The sequence below is a fragment of the Argopecten irradians genome, chromosome 1 (genome assembly GCF_041381155.1).
Source record: "Argopecten irradians isolate NY chromosome 1, Ai_NY, whole genome shotgun sequence".
Taxonomy (NCBI): Eukaryota; Metazoa; Mollusca; class Bivalvia; order Pectinida; family Pectinidae; genus Argopecten; species Argopecten irradians.
This window is the reverse complement of record NC_091134.1, coordinates 45,814,500-45,832,213: the sequence shown is the minus strand read 5'-3', so window position 1 is coordinate 45,832,213 and position 17,714 is coordinate 45,814,500. Positions and strand designations below refer to the sequence as shown.

The 17,714-nt window shown below is 35.6% G+C and overlaps 1 protein-coding gene across 1 annotated transcript in view; it reads right to left on the bottom strand.

The window, feature by feature from the left end:
- LOC138329953 (palmitoleoyl-protein carboxylesterase notum1'-like) overlaps window positions 1–17,714 on the bottom strand; it is a 29,355-nt gene that overhangs the window by 5,607 nt on the left and 6,034 nt on the right. The window contains exons 2-8 of the mRNA XM_069277256.1: window positions 7,861–7,913; window positions 6,972–7,073; window positions 4,294–4,354; window positions 3,663–3,715; window positions 3,368–3,470; window positions 3,050–3,238; window positions 15–115 (exon numbers count right to left, since the gene is read on the bottom strand). Coding sequence (XP_069133357.1) covers window positions 15–115; window positions 3,050–3,238; window positions 3,368–3,470; window positions 3,663–3,715; window positions 4,294–4,354; window positions 6,972–7,073; window positions 7,861–7,913 — 662 coding nt within the window. The remainder of the gene's footprint in view (window positions 1–14; window positions 116–3,049; window positions 3,239–3,367; window positions 3,471–3,662; window positions 3,716–4,293; window positions 4,355–6,971; window positions 7,074–7,860; window positions 7,914–17,714) is intronic.

Genomic DNA, 17,714 nt, shown 5'->3' with positions numbered 1-17,714 from the left:
ACTGTATAACTTACTTTTGAGAGTCGGGTATATACGATACCCGAAATAACATTTCCAGTGCTCAGATTCCGGGTATTGTGCTTTACACGCTTCGGGAACCTGACCTTTCCACAAACTGAAATGATAAATGGATTATTGGTAATGACTAAATACAGGGATAATATATGTCTTAAGTATGACCACAGATACAGTAATAGTCTAGGATTTGACCATTCATACCTTATATACCATTGTATATAAATATATTTAAATAAAAAAAAATTGGTATTGCATAATTCACTAAATTTAATATTATCTCCTATCAGGCTTAAGAAGTTTATTTAATTTTGAGTTTCGATATGTTTTACTCCATCCGCTCTTAAAAATAAAAAAAAAATGTGATTCCCAGATTCAGCGACGATGGGCTAAATGATCTCATTTCCCCGTAGAAAATCGTTTTACTTCAGTTTGCTTCGAGAAATCAGAGTCTGATATTTATAACCGTTTTGATTCGTTGTAATACTCTATTCTAATCATAACATAATTGGATGAAGTGATCTAAAATTCGATGTAAAGAAAAATGAAAATGGATCAGAAAAAATACTACATTAAACTGAAAAAAATCTTTTTATAAGTGTTACTTTGAACTTAAACTCTAATATCATCGGTTAATAATATGGTTATTTCCTTTGAAGTTTTAACACATGTCTCCTGCCGTACGTCGTGAATCCCGATTAACGCTTATATTTCTTTTTTCTAGGCCACGCAATAACGAGACCCTGTCCCAGGATTTATACCAAGTTATAGCAGTTCTAACGATTTTCCGTCAGATTCGGGATGTGTTCCTACATTTTCATTCCCCTCGCCAATCATTCCCGGACGTCTTACCGAGAACAAGTACTTTGAATAGAGTAATTTCATGCAGTCAACCTTCCGATTAAATGTCACCAAGCTATAATTTCCAACTCATCACCGGACGATAATTCCGGATTTTATTCCTTTCATCATTCTAATTCAGATTCTAATCAGAGACCGGTTATACTAAGATCCGAAATTTTCTCGTTATTTTTTTCTAGCGCTTTGTTATCAAAAACAAAAACTATCACGTATTTATTACACGAAATGAAAGAGTGTCGCTGGGGCCTGATATTGTTTATGTAAATGAGGGTTGAGGTGGTGTGAAAGGTAAGCTTAACGCCCTCAAGCTGCCGTTGGTATCGTTATTAAGTCTTTACTTCTTCTCGAGCTGTGTTTAATACACATGATACAGAAACAGATATAGTTAGCTTCCATATCATTCAAGATAACTCTTACAGCATAATAAGGTTGTTTAAAGAAATGCACCCGATGTTCTCATTTCCTTACTTGTTGATTAGAAATGACACCAAAACGTTTATAATAGAAAAAAATATGACAAAAATATTTCAAAATGAAATGTAAAAAAATACACGAAAGTTGAACAATTCAGGTTACGACATAGAAACCTCTCGGCAAAACACAAAACAAAACAAAAACCACAAAAAAAATTAGTTATTAAAGTTGATTATTAAATTCAAGTGGTATCGATTTCAATCCAACTTATGGGGTGTTTGTGTAGCTTCCATCATCACATTTACGATGAAATGGTTAGAATGATAATTTTTATAAAGATCTTCTTGCTCAAGCTGGCTATGCAAGTGTATGTCTATATATAAAATGTGTGACGATTGCGGCCCTATTTACACGTTACGGCAGCAGGGCCAGATCAAAGTGAGTGTATGCCTGTCCGATGGGCTATAGGTAGGGTAAAGGTCCACCCATAAAGGCCATTTTATAGGGAAATAAAACATGACGGTTTAGCGATGCCGGAAACTTCAAAAGGGGCGCTTGTTGTGTATCACCGTAACCCATTGTCCGTTAATCGGCGGTTCATACCTCAAAACTACCTTACCAATAATTATTAGTAAACAGAAAATTGATATTTCACTTTGTCGTCCGTTTGTAGAGTCACACAGATCAAACTGGGCATAGTATTAGGATAAGAGTGGTGTTCTTTTAGACCTCATTGCCAGTGTCGTTTGAAAAGGCCACGCTCGATCGTTGTTTGTGCTGTGATGATCAAAGCTAACCGACACCTATACACACCTGTGAAAATGATTAAATCTTATATCTATGAATTTGACTACTTTGATTAAAACGCATTTCTTGTTTTTCTCACATCCAGCAAACTGATGGGTTTTTTTTTATAGTATTTTGGGTATCTACAATGTTTTTATTTGCTTATTCAACGAGGCATAGATGTAGATAAAAACTAAAAAATAATTCAATTTATTATGAACGTAAATACGTATTTGTTTACAAAAACATATGACAAACAATCGAAAGTAGAGGTACATCAATCAGCATCACAATACCTTACTACACATATTGCAAGTCAAAAATATAAAAAAAAGATTACATGCGTTACACGAGTGTGTATATAATAATTTAGGATATAAACGCGTCAGCGGCAAAATGTATTAGAACCACATGTACACCATACGACAGTTTTTCACTCGAATATGGTATAATAAGCTGGCGGTCTTCTTACACTAAAGTAAGCTGCATGGCGCTGTTACATTATATTGAAAACCGATCTAAATCAGACCGATTACAATCCGTTTATGTAAGAGCTATTTGTTTCTTTGTAGATTCTTCTCCCCTTTTAGTTCATTACTTTTGAGTATTACATTTGATATATAATCCTACTACCGTAAAGCCGGTTATTTTATCGGGGATGATATTTTCACAATTTTGCGGCACATTGCTATGATCGCGAACATTTGATCCTCGAAATATTGAGAAATGGTTGAATGATATCTACCTTTAAAATTCATATCAGGAAAATTAAAAATCGCTCACATATGATTTTCTCGTTTGTAGATCAAATTTCGAAAGATTTCGGTCGGCGAAAATAAGCGGCAATAGGGTATTTCTGGTTGACAACTTTTACGTAAACTTTCAGTGTGTTACATTTCACATCGTAAAGTTATGACATACTATGACAAAGTTATACCCAGAGAACGTGATATTAATACAATGTATCACGTACTTGATTCCACGTTTGATGCCGTCAGCAGGCGCACAAGAAAATGGCTCTGTACATTCCCGTGCGTGGTACTGTGGTGTGTCCACAAACCAGCCTGAGTCGGCGATCCCTCGTACCTCAACATTAGGGGCTAGCTTGGACATTAGGTCAGCTACGCGGTCAAGGTTGGTCAGAACCCCTGTACCGCCAGCACTGAAACCATTAAAACATTCAGAAAATGAAAGAGAAAAGGAGAAAATGTCAAAGCTAAATGTCAAGGTGACCTGAAGATTAAAACACACGTTTCAGATGGTTAATGATTTATTACAATTAGTTGTTTACCTGCTTCCAGCCAGCATCAATCTTCGGGCGCGTTGCAGCCCTTTGGGAATCAGTTCCCGTATCACAGCCTCTACGATGTATGACCCAAGGAATGCATAACCCTCTGAAATCATAGCATAGCAAAATACTATACTAAACAAAGTCATATAATAATATTCAGTGGTAGAAAACGCAGTATATAAAGATCCACACAAGAATATGGAAGTGCAGTGGTTTCTGAGCCATTGTAACACAAGATATTGTAATATGAGACACATTACGTGAGATAAGTGGATATAGGGCGTGTTTTACCTACCCGAACTCCTGGAAGTTCCCGTCCAGGAATCGCTAGAACAATAGGGCACAACACTAGAAATAGAAAAAAAAACAATCATAAATATACCATTAAAGATGCTCCACCGCCGACAGAGCATAAATGATACTCATCATTGAACAATAATTGGTGTTTAATCGTGAATATATATATGTCTTATTAACACACACACACAAAAAACCATAGTGCCACGGAATTTTTCCGGGATGCAATTTATTATTTTTGATATTTCCATCTTGATATGAAATTAGAAGTCCTAACTTTTCAATGGTGAACATTTGTAACTGAAAAAAATACGAATTCTTCTGCTATTTGTCTTTAGTAAGAAAAAGTACTATTTGTCAGCGACGGAGCATCTTTAAAGTATTGTAACGCCGTATTCTTATTGAGTTGTGATTATTGTGATTGACACGTAAGCCGCATGCATAACTTGGGAGTCTTTATTGTGTTGATATTAAATTTTATAACTATATTTATAAATGCCAACATATGACTTCTTAGACATCTGCATGTATTGTATTGTGCTTTCTTAAATATAATACTAATATGTACAAACACTTATTCACTTTGGCTTGGGCTAAGAAGCAGTAGACTTAAATCTAATTGAACTTACACAATATTGGCGTTAAAATAGTATGGATTTTCTTTTGGGTCCCAAGAAAGAATACCAGTTCCTGAAATGAAAGCAAATACATTCTTTAAATATTTGGTGTAAAACAAAGTAATTTCTGAACAACATGTTTTAATCATTAGAGTAGGTTCGTGATGAACAAGTCTCCAACATCCTGCTACCTACTCCATCGTGGAGGCAATGTGCAGATAGCAAAAAATAAAATTTTCGTTTTTTTTTTTTTTTTTTTTTTTTTCATTTTATTTATCATGATTTTGTTTCTTTGAATACTTGAATCATAACGCGCTAAACAAAAAAGTTGAAACAAGATTTCAAACTATTAACAAACTGCCTCCTGGCCAATAGAACAGTACCAGAAACGTGCGGAATTGTTTGGGAATTGTTCATATCTACCATAAAACAATTGTATTATCAGATGATGTTACATCCGCTGATGTGTATGGTAAATAACACGATTTGGGGGCGATATTGTGGTGTATAAAACACACCCTTGGTCACACGGTGATCTCTCTGTAAATCGTGAATTCTCAAGTCCACCAGCTGGGAGTAGACAGACAACGGAAAACGTGTTTGGAAGCAAATTAAAGTTTCAAATAAAGAAACATTTTAATTAGTGTGAGATGTGCGAGGGGCACATGCATGTCTTTCTGGGCGGCCTTTACAGATACAGTAGTAGGGCTGATGGCCACACAACACGTGCGGACTCTAGCTAGTCTCGGTATAGTTAGATACTTAAAACTTGATAACAATCTATACGCTATAATTTTGTACATAAAATTCAACAGGAAAAAAACTTATCGTTTTACAAATCTGGAAAAAAATATGGAAATCAAATTTTGGACGCTGGAACATAGGATCATGACTTTTTGGTGGTCTTGGTTAATTTTCGTAATACAATGTAGTATAATTCGTTAAAGGTACGAAAAATAGGAATTTAATAGTTGTTTCTTTCACAACGGACAGTTCTAAATTCATTTACGAAACTTTCGCTCTGTTGTTTCATTTTATATTCATATTTTCATGCAATAATTAAAAGCATAACCTTAGAGACTTAAATATGAAATAATGTTAAATCATCAAAATTATTTCCATGTTTAATATGCAAAGATATTCAAAATACTTTAGTAGGACAAAAAAGTCCAAAAGAATTGGGGAATCAAATATTTTACAACTTCCGGTGATTTATTACCGATTATTCCACCATGCTAACGGGAAATAAGACCGGAAATTGTGCGGGTCCGAGATATATAGATGTATATTTGTATTGTCTGTCTGTTTGGTACAGATAGTACCGACCCTGATTGATAAGAACTGTGATGTTTTTGAACAAGTTTACCAGTGTACAGAGCTTGTTACAAAGACAAGTCAGCAGTCACACACACACAACAAAAACATGCTCTGCTGAGCTTTATCGCTTGGTGCACTTCGTGTATAACAATCACATTACACAAAAACTCCTGGTGCTTTAACTTATCTAATGTTCAGCAAAAACATTTACGTGTACCGACAACTGTTTGTTTACCGGAGTCGGGGAGGGGAGTCTCATTATCACATCACATGTACGACCCTTTTTCTCAAAAGAATACCTTTCTTCGCTACGGGCCTTTGATGTGGAGAATTTTCGGAATTCCTATCCATTCTCCGATGATAAGACGATGGTACAACCGTAGTTGAATATTTACGACGACTGTTTTGTCTTCGAACAAAAACCTCTGGGTTGGAGATTATTTCTAATGAGTTGTACAGTTGTTAGAGGGAGGTTCCCGTGAATGATTAGCACTTAGTTAGCGTTCATTCTGTATAACCACTCAGTGATTAAAAACTTAAAGTAGGGCCGTCGTGTTAATATGCAATAATAGTCCTCACACCCAGACTGACCACAACCTTCTGATGACCAATTGTTGCGGTGGTCAAGACTCAATACAGTATTAGAATTTAAAGGAACCATGCTGTTTGTTTTAGCCGAATCAGAAGGGAATATTGTGTTCAAGTCTAGTTCCAGTCGCACCGTGGGGGCGGTTCGGGTGACTTTTATCGTCACACCTTGTGGGACCCTGTAGTCATGGATTACTCACTGATTAGGATTATCGGACGCTGATCAGCATGTGTTCCACTTTCTTTCTTACTTTCTATTAGAATTTAGATTTACGTCGTGAAAAAGAGTAACTACCCGTAACCACAGATTACTACACGGCCGGTGGTCGCGTCCAGGTGGGAAGTACAGCTAATTATCACAATGGCTCACCAAAACGAGGGCGCTTTAATTTATCAAAAATGACCTGTGTCTTTTATTCCTTGATTTGTAGCGATTCAGATAAACTATAGTTGAGTTATTCGATAACAAAACAAAATATTTCCTTATACAATGATTTCGTTGTACTCTGAATCGTTTCCGTAATTGCTTGAGTATTTTTTATCAATAATATATGTTATTATTGATCTAATAAATGATATTATTATCATTATTAGTCTTTTTGTATCTAAGCGGAATCTGAATAATAAAACAATAGGCAATTGCATGGAAGGCAAATAGCAAGAGTGTTACAAAAATATTTGCTTTTTTTACATCTGGTGTCAATGTCTAGGAAGAAATTGAGGAATTGTGCTTTTATTTTAATTTCCTATGTGGAATTATTTGTATGCTATGATATGGAACTTACCAGCTCTGATTTCTGGCCAGTCTAATGAACTCATCAACGACCTCATATGCTTGCTCTCCCATCTCAACTGGCAACTCGGTCTGTCAAAACAGTACCACCCTCCTGTGAAGAAACGTAAGACTTATTAATTGAAGATTTTTAGATTTGAAATTTTTTGCACTTAAATAGAAAGGTTATTACATCCGCGGTTGTTAGTTTTCCCGTGTTAGAATGAAATTGAACATATTTGATTGGATTTAATGTTGTGGTTGACAATAATTGATAAAAGCTATTGTTCTTTTGGTGATGAGTATAAAACATGTATTGTTGACTTTGATCAATACGTTAAACACAACGCACCTTGTTTTCTGATGACGTCACATGTTACATATTTGCTTAATTTCGTAAGATGTGACGTCAAATGTAAACAAAATATTACACAACATCAACAGACTGCTGACGGGACTGAAACCGGACATTCACATATGAACACATGATTTATGAACTATTTTTTGTCATGTCAGACATGACTTTTTTAAACATATTTTTCCATCGGTATGAATTCTTGAATTCACTTCATGTTTTATCAAAAGAAAATGTCTATGATCTTTTTTTTCTGTCATTAATTTGCATTCTACAGATGAAAGCTTGGCCTGGGGCAGCGTGTAGTGTTTGGTTTTTGTCTCAGTTATATAAGCGTGCTGGATGATTTAGGACACAACAACTTTGTTTAAGTGTAGATTAATGTAATATGAATACACTGTACTTACTCTATTACAGCAGTTGTACGCAACATTTACTTGATATCTTCTCCAACTGATATCAGAATTCTATATCTATTTTACGTTCATTCCATCACCAATACTAAAACTTTGTTATATATGATAGTGCATCATCTCCTCCTTCTTACCTTCCAAAAAGACAATCCATCTTTTGCTTCCGTAAGATTTACGAATGTAATACCTGAAAAAAACACAAAATGATTATAGCATAAGAAAATATTAATGTTTCTTTCACACTTTTATACATACTTAATTTATTAAACATACTTAAAGTGAACAGTCGGGTAAGGATGGCTAAAGTCGGTAAAAATGGTGTGAATGTATCCAGTATAATTTCTAATGAAATAGAAAAATAAAATCTCTCACCAAAATCTGTCTGCGTACGAAGAAATTAATTTAAAGTATAGGAATCCTAAAACGTCCTCCCGGCTGACTATGTCCGTGGTTACATTTCCACGCAGCCTCGCTTTCAATGCTTTCAACTATTCTTTACTTTAATGGTCAGAACTGGGAAACGTAAGCAGAACTTGGCCGTCGTATTAATATGTGAGAACTTTTGGAAGGCCAATGAACGCATTTAGACTTGTTTTCTTTGTCCGACTAGTCACTTTAATTTTCCGCAAATTTATTTTTGAACAAGTTTTAATTCGTGTATTTCTTATTCTACCAACGAACGACATCAACAAAATGCAAATTTTGCGTTGTTATTTAGGCGTAAAATTTCTGACTTGTCAATGTAAAGGTTTGATAATGCCTTAAATCGTTTGTTACCAAAATGCATATTAATGGAAGGATTTTTGTATCAGGAGAGAACAAGCCTAAGTTTGTGAATGAAGTTTCTAGCGTTTCAGTAGTAGGACGAACTGTCAATCACCCCGCGCGAGCCTGACCTCGAGGTCCAACACTACACAGACACTTGATTACTAAAAAGCGTTCTCCGATTTATCATTATTACCGCTGAAGGGGTTTACGTATTTTTATGGAATCTACAACGGGATCTGATTTCAGCTGTTTCCGTGTTGTTAAAGCATCCAGATATCAGAACAAGCAAAGAGCAATCTCTATACATACTTGAGGATAAACACATTTCGGTAACAAATCTAACAATAGAGGAACTTAACGATTCAAGACTTTAATCTAATAATCGAAAGCTTTTGGATTCATTATCATTTAAAGCTTTTGAATTGTGATGTTGTTGAATGTTTTAAAGTTAGTTAGATACATTAAAGAGCATTCGTGTAAACACATTTAGATGCTGATTATCATATATATGAACATGAGATCAATGAGATAATATAATGTAGAAAATATCATTTTCATTTATAAATGCAATCCATTGTGTTTCACCGAGAGAGGTTCAATTGCTGGCACAGTAACCTCACTTTCCATGCTTAAGATTGTGACGAATTTGACCTATGTGTGATATTTGACTAGGCTACCTAGATTCGATCGTATTTTCTATAAGAAAACGGCCCATCCTCTTGCGAAACTCTGAAGTAGATTGCTATTTTTGATTAATTAGGTTGTTATAAAAATGTGGAGTTAGCAAATGAGTACATGTTAGCTCAAACGCATTTTAAAATAAAATATTATTGATTTTTAGGTTAACGGTTAACGGCAATGTTAACCATTCCATGTAATTTGCATTCATATTATTTTGTGATCGTTTCGATGAATCGGTTTTACTTTATTCGGTTAAAACATCATGATCCAATGTTCATTAATATCATTTCCAAAGGGATGTCATGGAAACTTGCTAACCGTTAACATGAGTCAAAAAGAAAAGATAAATAAAACATCTAAATTACACGGGTGAATTATACGAACACTTTACGATGTACTTTTCCATCTTCTTTCAGTAAGAAAATAGGTAGCGACATAAGAATACACTTCACATTACTTCCGGTAGAAAATAATCTTCGGAATGTTGTACGGCTTGTAAATTACTTGTTATAGAACGAGACGGACTCGGAATGTACGTGTTTTACAAAATTATCAAATGTAGTTTCTCGGAAATTGCCACAAAATGATTGTTAATCAAGCAGTTTTAAGCTTTCCGTCGGATGTGCAAGCGTGTAACACGCTACCTCTGAGTTTGAAGCGCGTAGCCTAACAGGGGTCGGGCTAAACACGATGTATAACGGTACTTAGAGCTTTGGGGATACTAGAAATCTGTTTAATACAATCTATCTGGCAGTGGAAAGATTTGTTGGTTGTTCAAATTGATAAAAATAATGTTTATGTTGAAACGGCTATTGTGAAAAATTATCAAAAACAAAATAATTTCATTACAAATATCAATGCAATATTCATTATCTTCCCTAACCAATTTTTATTGCATGCGTATGAATCGCGAAGACAATAACCAATAGTTTAAATTCATAAAATTTGCCTTTCCTTTTACGCTCATAACCTCACAAGTTGTCCTTAAATGAACACAGCAGTTGAAAAGATAAAACAAATGAACCGGCGAGCAAATATCGACAATTCTACCTTGCGCACACTAACCAATTTACTTAATTGGGAGCATTATTCGTATGAAAGACGTTGATCATGTTTCTATTTGTATTCACCAAATTCTTTACGACACAAATTTGTAAATATTTCCATTCGGTGAATACATTCCGCAAATCAAAATATACAAGAATATTTCTCTTACTACGCTTGCATACCTCTGGTCTATATTTGGAATGATTTTAATCACGTATTTCCTTTATATGAAGTTCTGACAGAGACTGGGATATGTTACCGTGGACATTACCGATCTGACACGCATACGGTTCACTGACACAATTACACGCGGTTTCCCAACATTAGCGTCACGGTCCCAACCGAGGTAGCACGAACGGAAATCCTCTTCGTGGAAGCAGTAAGTGTTAATTGGCCAAATCGCACGTGCGAAATTAGGGTCAGTAGGTATACTTCAGCAGGTTCACTCACTATTTACAAACTGTAATATAACTATAATTGTTTTATCTTATCATGTGCCCACCTCTTATCCATGAGACCATTAACCTCGTCCATGTAATATTTCTTCCACAATCATTGGTGGACATGGAGCGCTTTTTATTGACAATGAGGACCAGGAATGTTATCATAACGTCATAACATGAACAAGAAAATCTTTTCGGAAAAATGACATCTGAATTTAAGGATGGCATGGTTAAATAATTGAATTTGCATGTTCTTGTAGTTGTGATCAAAATTATATTAAACTTGTATTTATTTCATTTCAACGTTTTGGAAACACTTTATTAAGTTTCAAGTTTTACTGTTCAAGACATGCAATACCAAAATAAATTTTTAAGACTCGTTTTCTATAGCATCTCCCCTCCACTAATTCAATTCTATGATATGGTAAGGTCTGTCAAGCGCACCGATTACAAACATGTCAGCTGTAGAAATCACGTGTCCAAAGATGTCATGTTACATTTTGAATGTTTTTGAACAGATTTTTACGTGCATGGTACTTGTTGTAGGTTGTAGCAGTCACATATCAAAATGTGATTAATTTGGGGTACGAAATTCTAATTGCTTTCTGAAAGAAACATTTCAGCCCTTTCAGAGGAAAAACACACAAAAATGTCTTGATTCTGTCTCGAGTTACAATTATAACAGTATCATTTCTTTCGCCTTGTGTCTTGTACATAACACCGGCAGTTATCCTAGAAGATGTGCATTAATTTATATCCTCTAACTAAATAAGGAACAAACGGAATTCAAAGGTAACAAAATATGTGTTGAATAAAGAGTTTTTCTCCGGACAAGCTGGTATTGTGTTATCGAGTCGCCACAGACATTTGTACAAAACTTGTACTGAATACCGCATCGTTTTGTATTACAAATCGCCCTTGCGTCATGAATTAGAACGGTTTTCAAATCTCTTTGAAATTCGGCAAAGTTTAAATTAATTTCTGAACCCGAACAATCCGGAACAAGTGAACAATAAAAACGGAAACAAGAAGACATTTCCGAGGGAGGGTTATAGAATGACGCAATGGCCCATCTCTCCGAGGTGACTCTTACAATTAACACCCCCGTTCAAATCGGAATCAAAAGTCATCAGAGGTCCGCGTTGTTTCCGTTTTTTGTGTGTCATGCGCCAAGGAGGCAATCATTTCAAAGTTAGAATCGTCTTAAAATCACATTAACTGTTATTATCTGATAGCGAAGTCAATGCATTTAATGCACTCTAACATGCTATAATCCCTATCAAGCTGTACACTGTCTGTCTCCAACAAAACTTTATGCAGCAAATGCATCTTTTACTTAATTTCCCCTTTGTGTGTGATATATCTTCATTTGGTAAGGCTTTGATTTTAATATGCAACCAATGAAATGTGAACTACTAACTAGGACAAAAATAAATCCCCTTTATCAACATTAAAACGCTAATTCCGACAATTTTGAAAATTTGTATTATATCACAGTTGGGATTATTTCAGATATTATTTATGTGATGTTTTGATAATCTTACGATATCGTGCAGTTTTGCTTCCTCTCCTCCGCCGGATGTGTGTATCCTGGAGCAATGTGGCAGGGTTTGGGCCCAGGGACTGCCAAGACGTGAGAGGATTTGGTAGGCGGACTAGTATTATACACTTATCGTCGTTAATTATACATTTATTAGGACCACAATGACATAGACAAATGTATATTAACGCTCGTCTTCTTTATATCAAAGATATCCCTTCGCTGTATTGTTTCCACATAAACGTCAGTAACATTTGTAGAACAAAGACTCGCATTCAATTGATGGTGAACGACACAGGGTTTTTATCTTTCCATTTCGTATGAAATTTATGGACATATCTATTTATTTTGAGGGCATTATTATAAAATAAGCAAAAAAATAAAAATTATTTGGCGTGATTTCTTTAATAAACCTCTGACTGGCTCCAACATTACATTCGCAGCAATAAGTCTGGTTACACTACGCCCTGATGATAAAATGTCAAAAGGGAGCATTACAGGGTTACTGTTAGGGTAACGGAGTCTACCGCAAGTAATGAGCATTACTTTGCCTCGTTATAACAGATGATCTTTCCATTTCGTATGAAATTTATGGACATATCTATTTATTTTGAGGGCATTATTATAAAATAAGCAAAAAAATAAAAATTATTTGGCGTGATTTCTTTAATAAACCTCTGACTGGCTCCAACATTACATTCGCAGCAATAAGTCTGGTTACACTACGCCCTGGTGATAAAATGTCAAAAGGGAGCATTACAGGGTTACTGTTAGGGTAACGGAGTCTACCGCAAGTAATGAGCATTACTTTGCCTCGTTATAACAGATGATACGTAATATACAAACAAAGTCAGAAACTAGTATACTGTATGTTTCAAGGCATTTGGAGAAAAAACTGCGGAAGATAAGACAGATCTGTAATTCAATAATTGCTAAAATTTGCAATAAGTTACATATAATTATTAATGTACTTGGCGAGTTTCTTCAACCTTGTCATTACCAAATAAATTAAACTAAAGCTTGACTAATATGTTTCAAATAGCATTCAAATATTTATACATTATCACACAGATGTATATGTATATGTACGTTACGACAAAGCTAAACCCAACAGTACTTAAGAAAATGCTTTTTACGTGAAGAGAATACATAAATGTAATTTCTCTCCCTAGCTGACCACGTGTCCGTTAAAAAGACAGGACCATTTCACATCTGTCCGTTTAAACTTCCCTGAGCCTTTGATCTTGTCGCTAAATGTAGCCGTTATGTTTCATCTTTATTATCAGATTAAGAAAGCATTCATATGTGTCGTTTCATCTCTGTCAAGTCGTTTCCCACTCTATTGTATAAACTTGTGTCCGATACACATTCCCTTCACATTTCAGCTATTTTATCTCCACCTTTCTCGTCTCTTCTTGTGATGAAGACGCGATATCAAACGGCTTGCATATACAATCGTTCTATTTATTTCACATCGTCGGTTTAACCGTTAAATGGTTTACAGCGTAGGGCCCTTACAAGTCACCACGCGACATAAAGGTTATCGTTTATATGCACCTGGAGATACGAATCTGCGTTTCCGGTTTGTTATCTTACAAATGGTGGTATCCTTGACGACAAATTGCAAGTGAAATTAGCGACTCCATTTTTCATAAAACTGCAATATGTATCTCGTAAAAATAGGGGATTAAATTCAACCATCTGTATCGGAAAATCTTTCCAATGTTGTATCAAGAAAATCTAAGATAATTTTTAACATGAACATGTATGCGAAGCAAGAGCGTGTCAGACTTTTGTGTTCGAAGAAAGTTTCGGTGATTAGAGAAAAGCCATCGTCTACGGTCAGTATTTGCCATCTTTAACCAAATCATTATAAAAGAGTTGGTATCGTTCACGAGGTAAACTTTAACCTTTGTGTTTGAATTGTTTGTCTTGAAACAACATCTACTGTTCTGTGATAATATCGGTAAAAATAAAAAGTTGTTCCTAAATTAAGAAACTTATCATCTGTTTTGTTGCATGTGTCTGATAGTTGTGGCCCTGAGTATAACGATAGCTGTCGGCCAATTGAACAGCTATGCTTATCCATTGACAAGCCTTCCCTTTGAGTCCGACTGTAAATGTAGGCTACAAAAGTCACCGTAAACAAAATAGCTAATCGGCGGCTCCTTTTTAGCATCCAAAATAAATCTGAAATGGTCACTCGCTTGCCATGGAGGTGGATTTTGTTTGAAGTCTTCTGTAAATGCCAATCAAGAAGAAAAAAGAACGTCATCAATAATGGGTGTCTTTGAAGATAGGTAAACTTTATTTACACTTCTCTGCCTATATCAGCCCTATCGAGACCCAGATCCCGTCCCCAGTGATGATCTTAAGGATAACACGAATACATTGGGAGGGCCCTTTCATCTTTTAGGCTTTGTAGTCAATTCGTGTGAATGGAGGCCAAACACAACAGCAAACAGGCTAACTCAAATGAAAGGTACTCCATGCCAATTCACATCTGTCAATCACAGCGATCATCATAGGAAACCCGTCGTAGGAATATTCACGCATGCGCAACATCGATTATTGTCGCGGAGAAAAATCATTTTAATCAGTTGGTTCTTTATGAATTGATAAAATAGGAGAATGGATAATGGAACCGTGTACTGCAGGTGTATGAAGAAACAAACGAGTGAATTGTATTTCCCGATCAAATGGTTAGATTATATATACAGAAATTAAAGACACGACAATCAAGATATGATATTAAAGATACTAATCTCAATATCGTCATTGTTATTTGTGGTTCTGGGTGCACGTAACACGCAAATTAGAGGAAGGATTGGTGACGTCATTTGTACTTGTGGTAAACGTACAAATTATAGTTACAAATCCAAACGCTTCGTCATTCGCTTCCCGTCCAAAAAGATGAAGGGAATCATGGAATTAAAGAAAGCCGAAATGATACATTTAAGATTTTAATAAGCTGTCTTCATAGGTTTACGTTAGAGATTCAACAGTATCAATTACATAACACGGACAAAAGCATGACTTGGAGAAAAATATCTAGATTTTCATCAAACTTTTATCTTGACATATATCTCCTTATAAACTTCTTACGGCGCAAGATTAAACGTGGGATTGGGTTAAAATAACAACATTACATTTACCTGGGTCAAATAACATCATTCCGTACATCTGTAGCCAACGGGATTTCAAATATTACTAGTAATTCGCAAGGAGCCGTCTGGTAAAGTATAAGGATGTTGTAATAACTTTAACGGAGTCGGTAACTACTGTCCCGAAAATTTTAATAAATTATAACAAGTTCAAAAGTAACAATAACACGTGCAGGTTTATATGTCGATTGTTGTAAAGTACTTTAATCGAAGGTTTTGTTGTATTTACAGGGATATTCTAATAAACCAGTGTTGACGGTAACCTAAACTCCGGATTACTTTGAATCCGTAACATCACAGAGACCAGCATTCCTCTTGCCGATCCATATCGCTGTTTAACAAACAGCCCGATCCTTGTTCACTGTCGGGTAGTCCTTATTTTGAATAAGTATTTGTAAATAAATTGACCCTTCTGGATCAACAAACTGCCAAGATCAAAGACCCGGATTGACAATACTTTGTCTTTGGATAGCCGGTGTAGTACTTGAACGTGTTGCGCATGTCCGTGAGGTCGATCCCTTTACACTTTAGTGGGTAAACATTCTTGACCCTTAAATGAGCATAGCTTTAGGGAGACATTGGTGGTCTGTCTCCGCTGACCAGTCAAGTTCTGTGCAGGGGACATATAGGACCAATCAAGTTCTAATTGGAGAACATTGCATTGGTGGTATTGCTGATTCAGCTTTTTGTCCAGTCCCGTAATGGAGTTATTTCTAGCAGTATCGTCATTATTTGCACCGTCCGGTAATCTGTCGATTATCATTGTTCTGCGATGGGGTGATAGCTGTTCTCTTTTATGTTGTGTGTTATAGAAAATAACGGTATCGAAATATGGCGTATCATCAGTTTTAAACGTGTGTTATACATATTAAAATGAAATAACATTGTCCTGTCTAACTCAGGGTATTTCATGACTACTCATATCAATGCCAAAAATGAGGCGGTGTCAAGGGTGACATAAGGAAAAGAAAGAAAGTTCGGAGATAGATAATATAAGACTATTTCATATGTGGATATGAAGGATAGGGATATTCTACCCGAGGGTCACAAAATGTAGTAAAACCCGAGGCTTGCCGAGGGTTTTGCAAAATTTTGTGATCCCGAGGGTAGAATATCCCTATCCTTCATATCCACTTTTGAAAGAGTATTTTTCTTTCATACCTCGACGTTTTATTGCAATTTTACAACTATAATTTCCCGCCATTTTGAAACAGATTCGAAGAAAACCACGACTAAAATAAATTTTCCATACATGAAAAATTACGTGATATTTTCAACCAAAATTCCGTTGTTTGCATCTTTTATAGTAAAACCAGTCAAGTTTATGAAAAAAATGTTAAAATTTTACCGAGGAAATAAAAATTTTGTTGACGCCGTGACGTCATGAGGCTTTATTGCATGGGTAGCCATGCAATACAGCCTCAGGCGACATGAGTGTATTGCCCTAGATCAGCCAGTATTACGCCCGTAAGTATGAAAGAATATCCCAAGTTTAGTCGCCTTTTATGTTCATTCAATAGGGGCAGAAAGCAGGTACATTCTAATCTCCAACCTGCATTCATAATCCACTGGTCAGGTCAAACATCATACCATTAATTTACCCATGATTTATTGGTGCTCGTCGGACTTCATCAACCTGCATATCTTGTAATCCTTTCTTGATAAGCTCGCAATGGTTGTGGCAATGAGAACATACCTTACATATGGGATTAACGTTGATATTATAACTCGTTTGTGTTACTATCTAGAAAAGGGATATATAGACCATATTGATTTTAATACGCTTGCCATGTATTTGTTGATAAGTTGTCCTTGTGGAATTTGCTATAGGTAAATATCAAAGTAAGCGAATGAATATTGAGGGACCTGCAGTTGGCCTTGATTTCAAGTTTAGGATATCCGATCAATATGACAAAACATCACCTATGTACATCAAGATTTATTCTGAAAGACATTGCAAGATCAGCTATACCACAGTAACAAGTATGCGTCAATTATATATTTCCTACAGGAAAACAATTACTTTGTCATTTCCCGTATGTTTACATAACGATTTGTTGTTTTGGGATTTTCATGTACATGTTCAATTCGCTTTGTCATCAGATGAAATACAAATGTATCAATTTTGAAGTTAAATGTGACGTCATAAAACACCAACTCAACGAAAGATACAAACGCATGTATATCTGTTACCGCAAGATACGCAATACATATATTCTGCCAATGAGCCTTTTTTCCACTAGAGTTGAATGAATATGCAGTCTCTGGATCAGCTAGCGCTTTTGTTCAGCACGTGAATCCAGATGCCATTGCTTAACAAAAACTATTCACTTTTTGGCGAGGTT